Here is an 18,777-nt window from a genome sequence, read left to right as displayed (position 1 = left end):
TAATACAATAAACACATCTCCTTGCCTTTAAGATAGGACAGATTTAACACTATTACCTTGTAACTCTAGGCAGCTTGAGTGTTTACCAGCAATGGTAATTAAAAACTACATCTGGGCTCAAATTCAATCAGATCTGTCAGTTTCCAAAATGGGAAGGAAGACGTGTCTGCTCCCCTGCGAGGCTGAGAACGACTGCTATTAAACCCCCTTTTAGCCTTCAGAACCTTTCCTGATATGTAGCCTATGTTTAAAAGTTATTATTACTGATATATTTAATCCTGCAGCAAGAGAAAAATTATATCATCTGGGAAGTTTCCATATTTATTATATAGATGGGACAGGAAGAGAGGGAAAGAGGGGGAAAAAAAGCAATGAAAAAAGTTTCTCATGGTGAAATTTTTTACATGTATCAAGCTAAGGTTTACTTAATTGGAACCTCCAGGCAATGCAGGAACCCTTTTTTAAATTCTGTGAATGTTAATATGCTAAATAATGCAAAGCTCCTGCACTTCCAAGCATGAGACACACATCTGGCAGCTTACCATTTAAATTACACACGCAGAAAAGAAAAAAGAGACAAGGGGGGAGAGAGAGAGAGAGGGAGAGACAGAGAGGAAGAGATGGAGAGAGAAAACATTTCAAAAGTAATTTTCCAAAGGAAAAAAGAATGGTGATATGTATTACAACCAAATTTAATTTCTTTTCAGATTTTTCATCATGTCTAATTGCGTGCATTGAAGCGATGGTGGGAAAAAGTGTGTGTGTGTGTGTGAGAGAGAGAGAGAGAGAGAGAGAGAGAGAGAGAGAGAGCCAGGAAAGTTTCATCACACTTTATCTTGCCTCACTGTCTTTGTTGTCTGTGTGAAGTCTCTAGACAATCGAGTGCAGCACATTTACCTGCGTCTTGCTGGAGTTACATCAGTTAGAGCACAGCTACAGGGAGGAATACAAACTCGCTACTTAATCTTTCTTATATACACAAGTTTGGGTGGTATTCTGTAAAACCGAGGTGTTGATTTACAGCATATTTAAATAACATTTTATTTTATTAAGTACAAAAAAAGATGTCATTCTTTTCAAACTTGAGAAACAATTTAATTCCTAACAAATAATGAATTCTTCACAGGTGCAAGACTCCTCATCTTGAATCATCTGCTTGAATCTCTTTCTCTTTATTCGCAGGTAAGAGCCCAGCTGAACTTCTCCCCGTCTTGGAGCCGACGTCAGAGAAAACTAAACCTGGAACGCAAGCCAAGGTGTGTGTTGCACATGAGCACCCGCACCCTCACTGCTCTACCTCTCTCCTCTTTATATCTGACGTTTGTCAAAATACATTTCACACCAGCAGACACTAGCGGAGTGTTCAAAGCAGGCCGCAATGTGCTCGACAAGCCAAAACAGCAGCATTTCTGTGTGCTCAGCAGTGACAGACTCTCGGTGCTCACGCTTCTCCTGCGCTGCACTCTTCTTAAACTAAATAAATCAAAGTGCCTACGCCGCTTGGCCTGCTTTTGAAGTGATAATTGCAGAGTGACATCTTCTTGCTGACCTGCTACGGATGTCTCAGACATCACAGACATACACTGTCTTTCCTCCTCGTGCTAATACTTGTGCGATGCTGGTGTTTGAGTTTTGTCAATTTAAAATAAATAAATAAATAAATAAATAAATAAATAAATAAATAAATAATAAATTTTGCAGAGAAATTAATGCACACAAAATTTGTTGCTCATAAAAGTGTTCAACTGTGTATCAAATGTATTTAACATCCTACATCTTTATACATCTGACACATGTCTTAGCAGGATAATGTTTTGTTTCTCTGGAAACTTCTTCTACTTTGTGTAATATTTTTAATTTATTTTTGAAGCAATTAAACAATTAGCTTATTTTTTTTTTGGAATATTCCATAATAAACCATGTAGTGCAATGAGTCTCTCTCTCTCTCTCTCTCTCTCTCTCTCTTACTCTCTCTCTCTCTCTCTCTCTCTCTCTCTCTCTCTCTCTCTCTCTCTCTCTCTCTCTCTCTCTCTCTCTCTCTCTCTCTCCCTCTCATTTTTTCCTTCTCAGCTTTTCTGCTCAGGGCTGCAGTTGTTTTCAGATTCCCTCAAATGTCAGCTAGTTTCAGCCAGTTGTCTAATGATGAAGTGAGCTGATCTAAAACCTGCCTGAACCTGGAGGCCACAGGATCAGCTTCTCACCCGTGGTCCTGCACTGCTGCCTAATTAAAATGTATTTTCACCAGGCTGCTGGTTATCCCTGAGGCAGAACAGAATTCAGAGTTGGGTTTTTTTTTTAATTCAGAGAATTATATTCTTTTTAAAAATTAAACTGCACTTATACCTTTATATATATTTACCTTTAATTTCAATAAATGTCTTGTCAGGTTCATGTAGTCATTTTCCTGTCTTTTTAATTTTTTTTTCACCGCTGCTCACTCAGCACACATGTATGTGTGCTGTGTTCTTAATCCATAAATAGCGTCTATATAATGTGTGTGTCTCATTAGCATTAAGAGTCATGTGGTGGCTCCACTATCACAGAGGCAGGCCTAAGCTCAGCCAGAGGCACTTTCCACCAGATGATACACACACTGTTCTATCTAAACTGTTAGCAAGTTGCTGAATAATAATTCTCAATCATGTCAGAAGTAAGAGAAGACCTGTGTATCAGGAACTTTAAAAATGTGTTCCATGTCTGCATTTTTATGAAAAAAAAATAAAAAATAAAAAAATGAAAAACTACTTCCTTTTTCTTCGCTTTCTGCCTTCATCTGTTTCTCACATAAACTTTGATTAGACGTGTGTAATCTGAATGTCATTCGGACCTGGTGGGAATGTTTATGGGATAAAGGCAAGGCAAACTGTCATTGCATCTCTCTGGGGTAAAATTCACTCTGATTATGGCTGACATGCGTGTGTGTGTGTGTGTGTGTGTGTGTGTGTGTGTGTGTGTGTGTGTGTGTGTGTGTATGTGTCCAATTAGGGTGGCAAACAGAACCAGCCATTCCACAAGATAACCAGCCAAAGTTGCTGTGAGGGAGAGAGAGAGGTACGGCCGAGTATGATCACAGAAGAACTTCAACACTTCTCCTTCTCCATACAGTGAGTGTGTATGTGTGTGTGTGTGTGTGTGTGCGTGTGTGTGTGTGTGAGAGAGCGAGAGAGAGAGAGAGAGAATATATATGTCTATATATATATATATATATATATATATATATATATATATATATATATATATATATATATACATATATATATAGAGGCAGTTTTCTTGCCCTGGAGTAATAAGGGTAATAGCTAGATATAGAATGTCTCTAACAGAAGCGTTAAAGCTGTTAGCATATTTTTAAGCTCCAGTCTCTTAGTTTGCACCTCAGGATCCCCTGAACACTGTGAGTGTGCATATCTGCATGCAGTTACCTGCTCAAGTTCATTTCATTCCTTTAGATCAATGATGTGAATGTTTCTTTTCTGTCAGTGCCAGTGTTTGTTTTTATTGAGGAAACCTGGGTAATACTGACACTGACAACACATAAAACCTCCCAGTGTGGATAATTGCTTTTTCTCTGGTGATGCAGAGTGCAGAAGAAGGCTTCCTGGATAAATGTTTTCTCCTTTTTATTGTGTCTCTCAGCATTTGATATTAATGAGAAAACAGGAGCGGAAACTCACCAAGACAAGTCACATAACCAAACAAATCTCATAAATGGCCCTGGTCAAATTGCATTTTGTGAAACTGCTTTCTACATTGTCAGTAAAAAAAAAAAAAAAAAAAACAACAACAAAAAAAAACACATGTGGAAGTGGTTTGCCCATGATTAGTCCATGGGGATAAAATGGGGGGGAATCCAGGTATGTTTATATTTATTTCGAATCCTATAGTCAATCCTATTTCCTTCATTTCTTGAAGGAAAAATGTTGAGGGTTTTTGCTCCCTAGGATTTAAAACTTTCCTCATTTCAGAGGATTTGTAATTTGTTGCTGCTGGACTGGAATTAAAACATGATGAGAGACTCTACAGTTGCAGCTCTTGAAAGTAAATAAAATGATTAGAGGTGCAGGCCACACATAAAGCACAGAAGGAAAATGCAGTACAGAAACCCACTCACAGCTCTGAATGTCTTCTGAAAACAACTACAAAAAGAAAGTACGGATGTGAAAGTGTCAGTGAAGGAAGGTTTTGCTGATTTTTGCTTCTATATTCTGATGACTGAGGCATATTACTGCCATCTAGAGAATCACAAGAGACCCCACAGTGAATGTGCAAAATGTTCTACACTCTGCTTATTAAAGCTGCACAAAACATGTTAAGGAGTTATTTTTCAGTTTGCATGATAAAGAAAATGTAAAAAGTTAAACATAAACATCTAACTAACCTGCACAGTATTCTTTAAATACATAGCTTAAAGAAGCAGTGTCAACCGTGTAGATACTTGACATGAAAAATGTTCATTTTATATCAATTAATTCTTAAAGACTTAAATTAATAATTAAATAAATACCATATTTAATCAAACCACAAGGCTAACACATTCCATTATTTTTTTAACCTCTGTCTCCTCCCACATCCCAAACCTGTCCTTAACACCATGTAGCAGTTAGTTAAAGCTCCTGGCATTATCTTAAAAGACATTGAACACTGTCTATTGCTCCAAGAGAGGATCACATGAATACCGCTTTATATTTGAAGTTTATCTATACGGGGCAGAGGCGGTTCTTTCTCTTTCTCACTCACTCTAGCTTTGAGCTTCATTATCCTCCTCCTCATTTTTATCCTCGCTCAGATTTACATATCAAAAAGTGAGCTGTTGTTTGCTAACCTCATACGTGACTTTCCCGAATCATCCAAGCTGGGCTAATATCCGTAAACCATAAATTACAATTTCAAAGAACAAACACAGTGCACTGAAGTGCAAGTATTGACATTGTATTCAATGAAGAGAGAAATGAAAAGACTAAAAAAAAGAGAGAAGAAAAAAACATGGCAGGAATGATGTGCGTGTTACGGGCCACGCCGGTACAGTTGATATCTGTTTGAAGAGAAGATGAAAGTCTCATTATGACCTTACACCTTGCTTACTGGGTGTGTTGTGTATTGTGTGTCTGTGTGGATGAGAGAAAGAGAGCGAGAGAGAGACAGAGAGAGAGAGAGAGAGAAAGAGAGAGAGAGAGAGAGAGAGAGAGAGAGAGAGAGAGAGAGAGAGAGAGAGAGAGAGAGAGAGAGAGAGAGAGAGAGAGAGAGGGAGGACTTACTGTAGCTACCTTCATCACAGAAGTAGCTAAAAAAAGCACAGGAGCCAAGTGGAGGTCCAGCACTTTTACTGGCTCCTCAGTTGCTAATTTTTTTCAGCTGGTGTTTTACTTCTTCTTGGTGTTCATTTCTGATCGTTTGTTAATCATGCTTAAGGCTTTCTCTCTGGGAACAGACAGAGGCAGGTTGTATTATGTGTGTATATTTTTTTGTTTTTTATATATATATATATATATATATATAGTTTCTTTTTTTTTTATTTTTTTTTTTTTTTTAATATAATAAATATGCCCATGTCATTTTGAGGTATAAATGCTTCAATGTGCATATTGTGTTGGGATTATGTTGCACACAAGCCCAGATACAGTGTGTGTCTGGGTGTTTGTCAGTCTGTCGGTTGCTTGGGCATGTATGTGTGGGTGGGTGTGAATGGGAGCTGACGCCTGTCCCCTCTTCACATGTGTTTGTTCTTTAATTAATCTGCCTGCATGTGCATCCGCTGCATTGTTAGCCTGCCAACTAAATATTTCCCCTTTTTTTGCTCGTTTTGGGGAAACCTGCTTTAATCAAACTCAGACTCACATAACAATTATATCTAATTAGCCCAATTATCAAGACTCTAATTACACTGAAATATACCCCCTAAATCTCATATCAATTATATCTGTGACTTTTCCTGTTATAAAAAGGAGAAAAGAGATGATAAGATGTGATGGAGGGGCCTTGTTGCCTCCAGAGAACGCTTGGTGTTGCCACTATTCTCTACACTCATTCTCTGTTTCTCGCTCTGCTAAAGGAAAACCTCTGATATATTAAGACACATGCTCCACTTATTGCTCTTTTAGAGAGGCTACGCTAATCCCCCCCCCCCCACCCCAATGAAAATGGCACATTGTTTTCCCACATCTATTTTGTTTTACATAAAATTGCCTTTTACCTTTTAGAATAATTTACTTCCTGAAATATGGTTTCTTTTTAATACACGTTTGAAATTCAAATGGGCTAGTTTTTTTTATTGCATTGTTCTTTTATTGCAGCCATTTTGATTAGACCTAACAATCTTCCCCAAGTATACTGCGATAGACTGCGATAGATAGAGTGCACAGTCTTGTGTTGAACAATTTTGCATTTGTATTTCAGCAATAAATCAGCAGTGCTTTAAAGTCTGGATTTCAGAAGCTCTTTCACCCTCAAATCATTATTGAGTTGATTAATTTTTAGTTTTAGATATTGGCTAAAATTTCTTTCACTACCAGAATCAAAGTGATTTGGTCCGATTTGTTGGTAAACAAAACTGTTTTACCTGTGAACCTAGCCAATAATGCTTGTGTGTGGCAGCATGCATGCAGTAGAAGGTATACAGTGTTTTCCTCTCAGTCAGTTATGCTGTACTGTGACATGGCATGAGTAGCAGTTTGAAAAGTGGTGGTAAGTTAGATTCATGTGTATTGTTGTAGGATAGGTGAAAGCTGGCTGTAAGAGTGTGAATTGGAAGATCACCAATTTTAAGACAAACCTGCTAGACACACATTAGGCCTATAGTAACTCTATGAAGTGTCTTATGAAGTGTGTAAAGAGGGAAAAAAAAGCTGATTAAATGTTCTTAATAGATGCTTCAATAGATGCTCCATCCTAAATGGGCATAGAGTAATCAGTGTTGATGTCATGCATGGGATTGTTGTGGCTAGACTGGCGTTTAATCACCTCAGGGCCCTTTTCTGTTTTGAAAGTGAGACAAAGAAAGGCAGTCAGACCTGAGCCCTTGAGAACCAAGGCGACGATACATGTGCATGCATATACACACATCTGTTGGTTTCTCCTTTGCCAGTGTACATGGCCTCTGACTTCTTTTGGTCACAGAGCAACATCCAGGCCCTCATATGCTTGTTTGTGTGTGTATGTGTGTGTGTGTGTGTGTGTGTGTGTGTGTGTGTGTGTGTGTGTGTGTGTGTGTGTGTGTGTGTGTTTTCTCACAGCCTCTCTGTTAAAGTGCTTTGAGACACTCAGGTGCTCAGTGCAATGCTGTATAAGGTCATGGTCATGTACCAAAAAGGAAATAAAATACCTTCTCTCTCCACTTGAGGAGACTTGAGCTACTTTAATATGACACATTGATCTCAGCAGACCTTACTAGTGCTAAACATTTAACCGTGAAAGGGTTTAAACACAATCTCCCCATATATAAACAGACACTATTTCAGATGTTTTCATAGCTTTCTTTGGGGAAAAAGAAGACGCAGTGTTAGTCAAATTGATTTCAACATCATGGTTATTATATGTTAATAAACAAGTGGGATTAAAATATGATTCTGTTTACTGATTGACTTTAATGCTCAAAATATACCAAACTGCAATTATTACATAACTCAGATAAATCTGTGTTGATTTTAGTCATTAGTCTAGTTTTCCAGAACAACAACAACACCACAAATTTCTATTCAAAGGATTGTCAGATATGTCACTGTATCAAAAAAAAAATCATTGTATATGGACCTTTTAATTTAAGATTCAGTTTAATTCAGTTTATTTGTATAGCACTTTCAACATTTGAAATTGCCTCAAAGCAGCATTACAGAAGCACAGAAACAGAATAAAAAATGTAAAGTTTAAAATTAAATTACTATTTATCTCTAACATCTATCCTTAATGAACAAGCCTGCAGCAACGGTGAGGGAAAATCTCCCTGAGATGATATGAGGGAGAAACCTTGTGAGGAACCAGGCTCAGAAGGGAACATCATCCTCATTTAGGTGACACTGGACAGTAAATAATATAAGCGTAAATAAAGTGAAAAGCTTGTAGGTGCATGGAATTGTGCAATAAGTGAAGATCTGATAGATCTGATCACAGTGAGAATAGATCAAAAGCCATATTTCAGAGCTTCCCTTTTTTCATAGAGATTTTAATCGGTTCTAAGCTGTCTGAGAGTCGGGGATAATATTGTGCACTCACATTAGCTCACATGGCTACCCTAATATCAGGGTTTTAAATGGCAGAAAAGAAAGAATGAAGAGAGAATGAAGACAAATCTTGACGGCACTGACAAATGTACACTATTTGGCCAAAAGTACCTGACCATCAGACACATACAGGTCTTCCCCAAAACTGTTACCACAAACTTGGAAGCACGTAGCTGTTTGTATAAATGAATGTCTTTTTGTGCTGATTAGAGAATTACCTTTCACTGGAACTGAGGCACCCATACCTGTTCCAGCATGACAATGACAATGTGCCTGTGCACAACGCAAGCTCCAGGAAGGTGTGAGCATTACAAAGACCTGACCTCCACAACACTGAACACCTCTGAGATGAAGTGCAATGCTGATTGCGCAGCAGGCCTCTTTTCCCAACATCACTTTCTGGCCTCACTTATGCTCTTGTGGCTGAATGAGCAGAAATCCTCAAAGTCACACCCTACAAGAGTGGAGGTTATTATAACAACAGGGGGAATCAATCTGGAATGGGATGTTCACACACATATGAGAGAGAGTCTGGTGGTCACATACTTTTGTTCCTAGAAAGATATCATTAAACCCAAATGTCTTAAACCCAAGACTGGATGGATTATAAATATGTAACTTTTTGATAATAAAAGAATAAATGTGTTACATTTAGGAAAAATCCACCGAACATAAAAATCTATAAAAAAAATCTATATGTATACTTTTATATTTCAATTACAAGAAGCAAATATATTTTGCTAAAATCATCTAGAAGTCTGCTTAAGAATCTGCTTTCTGCTGTCACAGAATAAATAAAGTTTTTGGACGGTCACATGCCGTAGAGAAATAGACATATGCCTAATCGATTCAGTTTGTAATCAGAAATGTCTGTGATAATCATATCATTCCGTTATCAAAACAGAAAACAGCACTGACGCACTCTGTTCACCAAAACAGGGACAAAGTTTGACTTTTTTTAATGGCCTAATAAAAAAAAAAATAGAAAAGAAAAAGTCATCAGAACAGAACAGACCCAATTAATCAGTATTTTCCTGTTCCATCAGGTGTCGAGACAGAGGCTCGTGTGGAATATTATCGGACTGATAAGCCATTTCGACTGTGAACTTAATCCTTTACAATTAATAGCAGTGTTTTTTATGTAATCATAGGTTAATTGTGCACAGGTGAAGTTCCTCTGAAGTTTATTTATCTTCTTCTGCATGCTTGGTTTATATTTGTGATATTACTTACCACCTGGGTTTGTTTAACACTCTCTATTAATGAATTTTTGATCATTGAATAAAATGTTTCAGCCCTTCTCATCCTTCCTCCATCAGAGAATTTCTCCCTTTTTCCCTTTTTGGTTGGTTTATTATGTGAATAATCACAGAGTAAAACCGCTGCTGTTGTCGCTTCACCTATCGGTGTTGTTGTTACCAATCAGTGTGTCTGTGTTAGTGGTACAATAGACTACATGAACTAGTCTTAATAAGACTACACTACATACACACGACTACACTACATGAAGTACTTATTGTAGATGTCAGTTCAACCAGACGTGCGGATTACTGAATGTTTGCAAAACTTAAAAAGATTAGACGTTTGCCAACTTTTTTCTCTTTCTTTTTCATTTCACCATCATGATATCTGTGTGTTTGTGTTGGTGCGTTTCGCTCCACACAGCATACAAGCCCATATTAGATGATGCCTTGTTTCCTTTTGCTAATAAAGACACTGATAAAACCCAGTGCTCCCATGCTGAGAGCCATCCACCATCAGCCTGTTAAAGGTCACAGCGAGGATTTATTTAGTGGTTCTGGAGAGCAACCTGCTCGTAACCCAGTCCTTTACGTCTCAGCATGGACCCCAGGTGAAGATGCCGATGTTTCCACTGGGTTTACGAATCTTGGCGGATCCGGCCGTTTCGACATTATAGTCCCTGCAGAGACACACAGACAGCACATAAACGACCACATGTTGTACTGCGCTTTAATCAACTACCATCACACTCATTCACTCACTGCTGGCCTGTAAAGTGTGTGTGTATGTGTTTGTGTGTGTGTGAGGGAGAAAGGGCTAAGAAGCCAAAAACACTATAAGGAGAAAAGCTGTGTGCATGTGTTCACAGTAGGGTGCCACACACACTTCGCTGCACATCCAAACCCAAGTTGGCATTCTCATGCTTTTATAGAGACCCCAGCACTTGTCTTGTAGTTTAGAACCTCAGAAGCACTTTGCTTATAATCAAATAAGAGCTAAGTTTCGTATTCCAGATTAGGTCAGAGTGTCGTATTTGCCATCTCCTCTTGTATCTCAGCTGCAAATAATTCTCATAATTAGGCAGTGGCTGAAGTCTTGTTCTAATTATCAGACGTAGCCCAATCCTACAGCTGCGTCAGAGAGCAATAACTCGCTTTTACTGCTCCCTAGATCCCACCTCTCTCTTTCTCTCAATGAAATAAATGTACTTGCACCTTTACTATGCCTGTGCTACGGAAAATACCTGTAAAGGGGATTGATATTGCAAGCTTGAAAAACGAAAAAACAAAAATGAAAATCAGTGAACACATGAGAAAAAAGTCCCTTTTTCTGCCAACACAAATCCTGTCCAAATGAGCTGATTCACCTCCATCCTTAATGTCATTATCTGTGATTATTTCAAGTGAGTTGCAAATGAGATACATTGTGGAATATTCTGTGATTAGTTTATAGTACATGCTCAAGTGTGACAGATGGAATAATTTAAACTCTAGATATAAAAAGAAATAAATGAAACAATGACCAATTCTCTTTTATATGACCTCCCTGAAAGTGGGACTGTTTTCCAGCCCTCCCCTCTTTGTAGATACATTAGTGTATCATAGTTTTTACAGGATTTGAAAGAGAGATGTAATTTTGATAAGGTTCACGTGTTATGCCTGTGGTCATGTAGGTTTCCTCCCTTGCCCAAAACATCCAGTTGGATTGACTATATGGAATTGCTCTAAATCTGAATGAGTGTGTGATTGAGTGTGTACATGGTACCCTGAAGGACTGGCATTGCTGTCAGTGTCTACTACACCCATTGTTCCTCTTCTGTAGGCTCTGGCTCCACCTCAACCCTGACCAGGATAAAGCGCTTACTGGAGATGAATGAATGATGTCATTTTCACTACATAGCCCCATAAATGTGTATAAGTAGATTACTATTGCTCCAGTTTTTTTTATTCACTGTGCTAAATATATTACATTGTGTTACGACACCCTATAGAGTCGCACAAAAAGACTGTGTACGTGTCTGTTTTTGATTTTGGTCTCTGTGTGTGGTTCAAGAAGATTATAATGTGATGTAAACCTTTCTCTGCTTTATAACAGGAAACATTTTTTTCTGATGACATTATATTAGGTTTCCATGTAATAATACAGGTGTTATGTAGTGTGAGGATAATGTGTGTGTGTGTGTGTGTGTGTGTGTGAGTGGGTGTGTTTTGTTATGAATACAGTCACATTTCATGCAGTAACTGTAAAATAGTATAACAGTTGCTTTTGAGCCGCATGAAGGATCTTCTGTAAATCACACTGCTGTCATATTAATACACTAACATAAGGTTTGCCTTAACCAAGCTGTGTGTGTTTGTGTGTGTTTGTGTGTGTTTGTGTGAGTTTCGGACAGAGAGAGCACGAGAAAGCACGTGAGTGAGTGTGTTTGGGCATGTAATATGTGTAAAAATGGAAATGAACAGTTACATTGTTTTCAGTGATCAGAGTCAATATGGTGCTTGTTCTTCGCTTCAAAGACGCTGCGTGCAGAAGTGGCATGTTACAGCCACTCGAAAGTAGCTCATCCATTTGTATTAGCTCTTTGCTCCGAAGACATTGCTCGTATTGCTGTTATTACAGCCTGTATCATAAGAAATGCACAGCTCCACATCCATAAATGTTCCCAGATAAATAGGTCTGTTTAGCACGTCGCTCTTCTTTCATAGACAGTCTGAGAAGAACTTGTTGCTTTAAAGAGTCACCCTTAAATGCATTAAAGATGAAAGCCACAGTCTTAATTTATGCACAGCTACAGCTGAGTTAGCTGAGCGCAGACTAATAGTGTATGCATTTTTTTTTTTCTTCAGTAAGAGACTTCATCATGGTGACTAGTGTAATGGTTTTCGTCTGTGGATTGTAATTTAATCTGATATTACAGATTAGGTGTCTGGTAGGGATTTTTTATGTTTAATTCAATTTTATTTGTATATTGGTTTTAACAATGGACAGTGTCTCAAAGTGACTTTATAGGAAAAAAATTTGAATAGAAAGTACAAAGTTGTTAATTTCAATTTATATTCATCCCTAATGAGCAAATCTGTGGCAAAGAAAATCTCTCTGGGAGGATGTGGGGAAGAAGCCCTGAAAGGAACCAGACCCCAATGGGAACCCATCCTTATGTGACACCTGTGTGACACCTCATGCGATTATATATAATTTACTTTCTACAACTGCATATAGACAAATTGAGTTTTGTAACCAGGAGCAATTGAGAAACCTATAAATCAGCAAAATTACTAAATTCATTATAGTTTTAACACTAATTCCTTCCTGCCAAAGCCATCAAATGTTCAATGATGGAGACCCAAGTGCAAACCTGACTGCTGGAACAACAGTTCAAAGCCAGCACCACAGTACCCTAGTGGTTCTATCAACAACAGTCTCATGTGTCTCCAGGCTGTCTATGAGGAGGCATCCCCAGCAGCAGTGAGCTCCACCAAGGAGCTCCACCAGGTGAGAAGAGAAGAGGCGAGTGAACTCTGGGAGTAACATGTAGCTCAACACAGAGAGAGAGAGAGAGAGAGAGAGAGAGAGAGAGAGAGAGAGAGAGAGAGAGAGAGAGCTTATGTTTTGATATCGTTCATCTTCATTCACTGCATATTTGGGTCAGGGTTGAGGCGGATTTATAGCCAGTCCAGGAACACTGGACATGATGAAGGAGCACACTCTGCTTGGAATGACAGTCCATCACAGCGCACCATGCACACACACATCCACACACTCTTTCAAACTAGAGGCAATTTAGACTCACCATTCCACTTACTAGAGAAACCTGGAGAATCCCATGCAGAGACAGACGAGCACTGCAGAGGCATGTAATCATGTGCATACGGAATACCTGCTCATCTCTTTTATGGATTAATAGCTACAGATTCCCTAAATATGATATATTACATTCTTTTGTTTATAGCTTTAATTACTTAACATTTAAATATGCTTCACTTTCTGTACTGACTCTGTAGTGTTGTCACACCAACAGAATCTCAATCACAATTTCCTCTCATTCTCATTTCCTCTCCCCGTCTGCTTTTCTTTTTCTTTATGCTTTTTCACCTAATCTCTAATTCTTTTAATTCCATCCTCTGATACAAACGACTAAAAAGTGGGTTTTGGATCATTCACTAAAAAATGCCTATAGCCTGAAACAAGAAGGAGGGAAAAGCGATAGCAAATAACTTAATCCACCAAATAAAGGATAAGTCCAGTGTTTAAGTAAGCCAAGATTTAGAACCCTAACCAAAGGCACAAATAGTTCCCAGAATTCAAGCCCATGGGCTTGAACGTGTAAATCAGTTTCAGAGCTGGCAGAAAAGTTCCTGCTCACTGTTCTTTATTCCTGATGTAAAAAATTCTTGTTACAGACCAATACACTGGCATCTCACACCTGACAGACAATAGCACAAAATAAAATCTCTGTTTATGATGACGAGATTGTTAAGCAAATTTGAATTATTATTCATTCATTCATTCGTTTTCTACCGCTTATCCGAACTACCTCGGGTCACGGGGAGCCTGTGCCTATCTCAGGCATCATCGGGCATCAAGGCAGGATACACCCTGGACGGAGTGCCAACCCATCGCAGGGCACACACACACTGTCATTCACTCACGCAATCACACACTACGGACAATTTTTCCAGAGATGCCAATCAACCTACCATGCATGTCTTTGGACTGGGGGAGGAAACCGGAGTACCCGGAGGAAACCCCCGAGGCACGGGGAGAATATGCAAACTCCACACACACAAGGCAGAGGCGGGAATCGAACCCCAACCCTGGAGGTGTGAGGTGAACGTGCTAACCACTAAGCCACCGTGCCCCCTAATTTGAATTATGAATTATTATATATATATATATATATATATATATATATATATATATATATATATATATATATATATATATAGAGATATTTATATATAAATATATATATATATATATATATATATATATATATATATATATATATATATATATATATATATATATATATTTATATATAAATATCTGTTTGGTATTTGATAATTAATATTAATATTGTAATATTTAAAATGTTGTGTTTTAAATGCTTCACACCCTTTTGCTCCTGAAAGTCCTGCCTTGTTAAATATATACATGGTGTTGAAAACTGGTTTAGAGACGATGAAAGATTTCACATTCTGTAACAAATTCTCTGTTGAAGTGACCTTTTTTTAACAGACAGCTGAAAATATTTCAGTTCATGCATCATCAATATCTTCATTATGGCAGTGATGGAAGTCATGTTTTATTTGCTGCTCTGGCATGATGCCCGTTGACAGCCAGCCATCTTACACTTGTTTCTGACACACTGGCTTTTTGTCTAGTGCCTGGTTTTAACTTTCATTAGAAGCACAGAAGGCTGTTTAAACAACACTGATCATGAAATTGCTATCGATGATGAAATCATTCTCACACGTTATTCAGTGTTACACTCTGTATCTGTGTAAGCCGAGCACTCATTGACGTAGTGTGCAGTGAGACAAGGGCCAGTCGTTCATCCTTGAGGTACACTGGTCACTGAATTGTGACACATTGTAGAATAAATTTGTAGTAAGTGTCCAGATGAATGTAATGCTTCCTGGTGTCTAATGCTGCATGAGGATCAGTATCAAAGCTGAGCTGCAGACCTAAACAGCTCTTGTAGTGCACTTTTAATATTATATAACACGCTTGCAGAATATAAAAAGAAAATAATTTTGTTGATGAAAATGTAAATGTAAAAAAAAGTACCCTGATCTTTTAGGAAGTCTTGGTTACACAATTCCACTCAGCTATAAACTGTTGTAGAAAGGACTTTATTTACATTTACATTATTTAGTGTAGTGTCATGCAAATGAGGATGGGTTCTGAGCCTGGTTCCTCTCAAGGGTTCATCTCAGGGAGTTTTTCTTGCCACCTTCGCCACAGACTTGCTCATTAGAGAAAGATGTTAGAGATAAATAATAATAATTTAATTTTAAACTTTTTTTTAAAGTTTCTATGCTTTGAGACAATGTCACTTTTTAAAAGCGCTATGCAAATAAATTTCATTGAAATGAATTAAATAGATTCTTCACTTAATTTAGTGGAAATTTTAATCTATATAATGTTTTAATCAAACAGTTCAATACTTCTGGAGCTGTCTAATTCTATACATGTAAGTTATTAAACATACAGGGTTAAACAGGGTTTGAATGAATGTGAGTCTAGATTATAAATTATTGTGTGTGTATGTGTGTCTGTGTGTGAGTGAGAGAGAGAGAGAGAGAGAGAGTTGGTGTTTCTTTCAGCATGATCCTTAGTCACGCCTAAGCCATGTTTCAACACTAGTTGATAGACAGCCCATGATTCTGAAGCTGGTGTGTGAAGTTTATCCTGTGTTTGCACTGAGCTTGTGTATATAGTGTGTGTATACATACAGTATAATACATGTGTGTGTGTGTGTGTGTGTGTGTGTTCCTCCCAGATCTCAGCGAGCTGCTCCACTCTATAATATTGTTTGCTGTGGTCCAGCAGAGCGGTTGCGCATTGTATGGCGTATGCTTCCCACAGAGCTTGGATTATCTGGAATCCCTCGGCCCAGATTCAGCCAGCTCACACTCCTCCTCACCCTCATTTTCTTCACTTGGTTTCTTCGCCTTTACCTGCACTACTGCAGCCAGTGGCTCTTCCTTCATGTTCGAAACGTTCCTGTCAACAGGTGAGACAGACGTATAATGAGTAAGTGAGTGAGTAAGTGAGTGAGTGAATGAGTAAGTGGGTGAGTGAGTGAATGAGTGTGTGAGTGAGACAGCACCCATGACAATAAGGCAAACTCTGAAATGATTGTGTTTAGAGAGAAGAGAAATAAAGAGAATTATGGAAAGACAGCAAACTTTTAGTATTTTATATGCACTTTTTAAAGATTTGAAGCCACAGAATCTGGAACTCCTAATGCTATTTTTTATGCATTTACAATGTGCTTGATAACTTCCTGAATTTTCTATCCTGAGTGCAACATCTGTCTTATTTACAAACCCTCTCTTAGCTTTTAATGACTCCACATGGGGGAACAACAATTTTAGATCCATTCACAACCTCCCTTCAGTATGCACTATGTGGAAAGAATTTAGAATGTGTTATTGTGTCAACAGGCATTTGTTATTAAAAATATAATAAAAATGAAGTCAGATGCTCTGGTTGCACTGTGCATGTGGTGTTGATTTAATTTATTGTCTTGGAGAGGTGCAGTGAGTATACTTACACAACAGTTCTTTTTCTGACCAAATCAACACCACAGAACATGGAAAATGAATTAGAATTGTGTTGGGTGAATGGATGGACAGAGGGAGCAAGGGGAAATGGGGATAAACAGCAAGTAACAGTGAGGTGCAGTGGCAGATGACAAGTTCCTTGTGTCCATCTGTTTTTATCCTCTCTATGTTTCTCCACAGGACTGGAGTGATCACACACACACACACACACACACACACACACACACACACACACACACACAAACAAAACTTCATAATTTCTGTTAAGCTCCCTGTCGGTCATGTTTTTAGATCAGTGTGTTACAAGTCTATGATTTCTAAAAGAGAAATGTTGCCAGTGACATGGTGTTATGAGCTCATTCTGAGACATATATGAAGATACTCAGTAAGTTCTAGGGGTAAGATTAACTGTTTGGCCAAGATTCGTGTTGCTTATGCAGACTGCATTAAAGGGAAAAAGAAGATGGCTCACGCTACTTGTCCAGAGGAAAGTCAATGCAGACGTCTTCTGACTAATCACCTTTATCTTGGATGGGAGCAATCACTTCCTTGATGACATAACCACAGCCACAGGACTCACTGAATGATTTAATGAGGATGAAAATTACATAAGCATCGTAATCCGTGGTCTTTAACAGTTTAAAGTGTATCAAATAGCACTAGCATTAAAATACTAATTTTGATGAACAACATGTCCATTTATTATGCAGTACTGTTTGAGAGCCTTGCAGTATCTGTACCAAAGCACATTGCAGATGTTCTGGTGGCTTGTGGTGGCCCAACACCTTACTAAAACTCTTTATGTTATTTTTTTCCTTTAAAATGTCACCTGTCTGTATTCTCTATAAATCTCCCAGTAAGACTTGCTTATGCTTCGATGCCCCGTTTGGTCAGGGACAGGAACTCCAATGGGCCGATGCAGGTGTAATGGGGGGTGGTGCTGCCTCACTCACACATGCTAAAGGAAATTAATGAACAGACAAAAAGACTAGCATCCTGCAAATGCTAAATTAAGAGAGCTATGAGGCCTCCTACTAAGTGAAACTGTGCAGCCTGCTAGTCAACATACGTGGAAGCTGAACTTATCCTGTATGATCCACAATCATGTCTTCACAGTTTTAACCATTATAACTTATGGCGAATTTCTATATTTACAGCGGAAATAAGCAAGAACTGTGTTTAGCTGTGTATAACAGACACTATCTTTATTTTATCACTGTCTATTCTCTGATGTGTGTCAGAGCCCACATAAACATAAGAATCACCCTCTTTCCCCTGTTCTCCCCCTCTCTGTTTCTTACCCACCCTGTCTAGGTTTTGCTTCCATGCCCACACAGTGGATTTAGTATATCAGAGCTCTCTCCTGCTCACCCTGGAGGAACTGCTGCTGGTGTTGTTGGGGCCCTTGACCTTGAATGCAGCTATGTTTCTGTTGCTTCTGATCAGATGGCTCTGTCAGCTAGTGTTTGGCTCAACTCCTTCCTTCCTGTCAAAGCTGATCATGGCTCTGGGAGTGTGGACAGTGCTTGACCCTCTGGCGGTCTTCACTGTAGACGCTGTCCTTGGGGTAAGTCACATAAAATCATATGAGCATTTTGGCACTGTAAATAGAAGTTTCTAAATTATTGTAGCAAAGTGACTTTAGAAATAAAAAGTTAAACTAGTTTGAGGGTTAAAGTGAGAGTTTGTCACAAAGAGAGAGAGAGAGAGAGAGAGAGAGAGAGAGAGATGTAGCTTGATTAGAAGTTTATGATTATTCAATAAGTTCTAAGCTTCTGTGAACAGTTTGATTATACAGGAGTTATAGAACAGTATTATTTGATTATATCCTTCATTTGCTGTACTGCAAAATTGTTGCAGGCATATTTTCATAATCTCTCGTATTTTCACTGTGGCTTACATAATTAACCCCCGCGACTGTGTCTGTGTGCGCAAACACACAAACTGCTGTGATCAACTGAAATACATTTGTTATTTTTAGCATGAAGTGAACTAAAGAACTGCACTTTTATTACTTTATACCATTTCCA

General features: G+C 38.4%; 1 protein-coding gene across 1 annotated transcript in view; it reads left to right on the top strand.

The window, feature by feature from the left end:
- Positions 1 to 1,142: 1,142 nt before the first annotated feature.
- The window catches only part of ofcc1 (orofacial cleft 1 candidate 1), a 45,380-nt gene continuing 27,745 nt past the window's right edge, over positions 1,143 to 18,777 (top strand). The window contains exons 1-4 of the mRNA XM_060862122.1: positions 1,143 to 1,256; positions 2,986 to 3,104; positions 15,961 to 16,194; positions 18,062 to 18,314. Of these exons, the coding sequence (XP_060718105.1) occupies positions 3,064 to 3,104; positions 15,961 to 16,194; positions 18,062 to 18,314 (528 nt within the window). The 5' untranslated portion in view covers positions 1,143 to 1,256; positions 2,986 to 3,063. The remainder of the gene's footprint in view (positions 1,257 to 2,985; positions 3,105 to 15,960; positions 16,195 to 18,061; positions 18,315 to 18,777) is intronic.

This window comes from Tachysurus vachellii, chromosome 25 (genome assembly GCF_030014155.1).
Source record: "Tachysurus vachellii isolate PV-2020 chromosome 25, HZAU_Pvac_v1, whole genome shotgun sequence".
Taxonomy (NCBI): Eukaryota; Metazoa; Chordata; class Actinopteri; order Siluriformes; family Bagridae; genus Tachysurus; species Tachysurus vachellii.
This window is presented reverse-complemented; position numbering and strand designations above follow the sequence as displayed.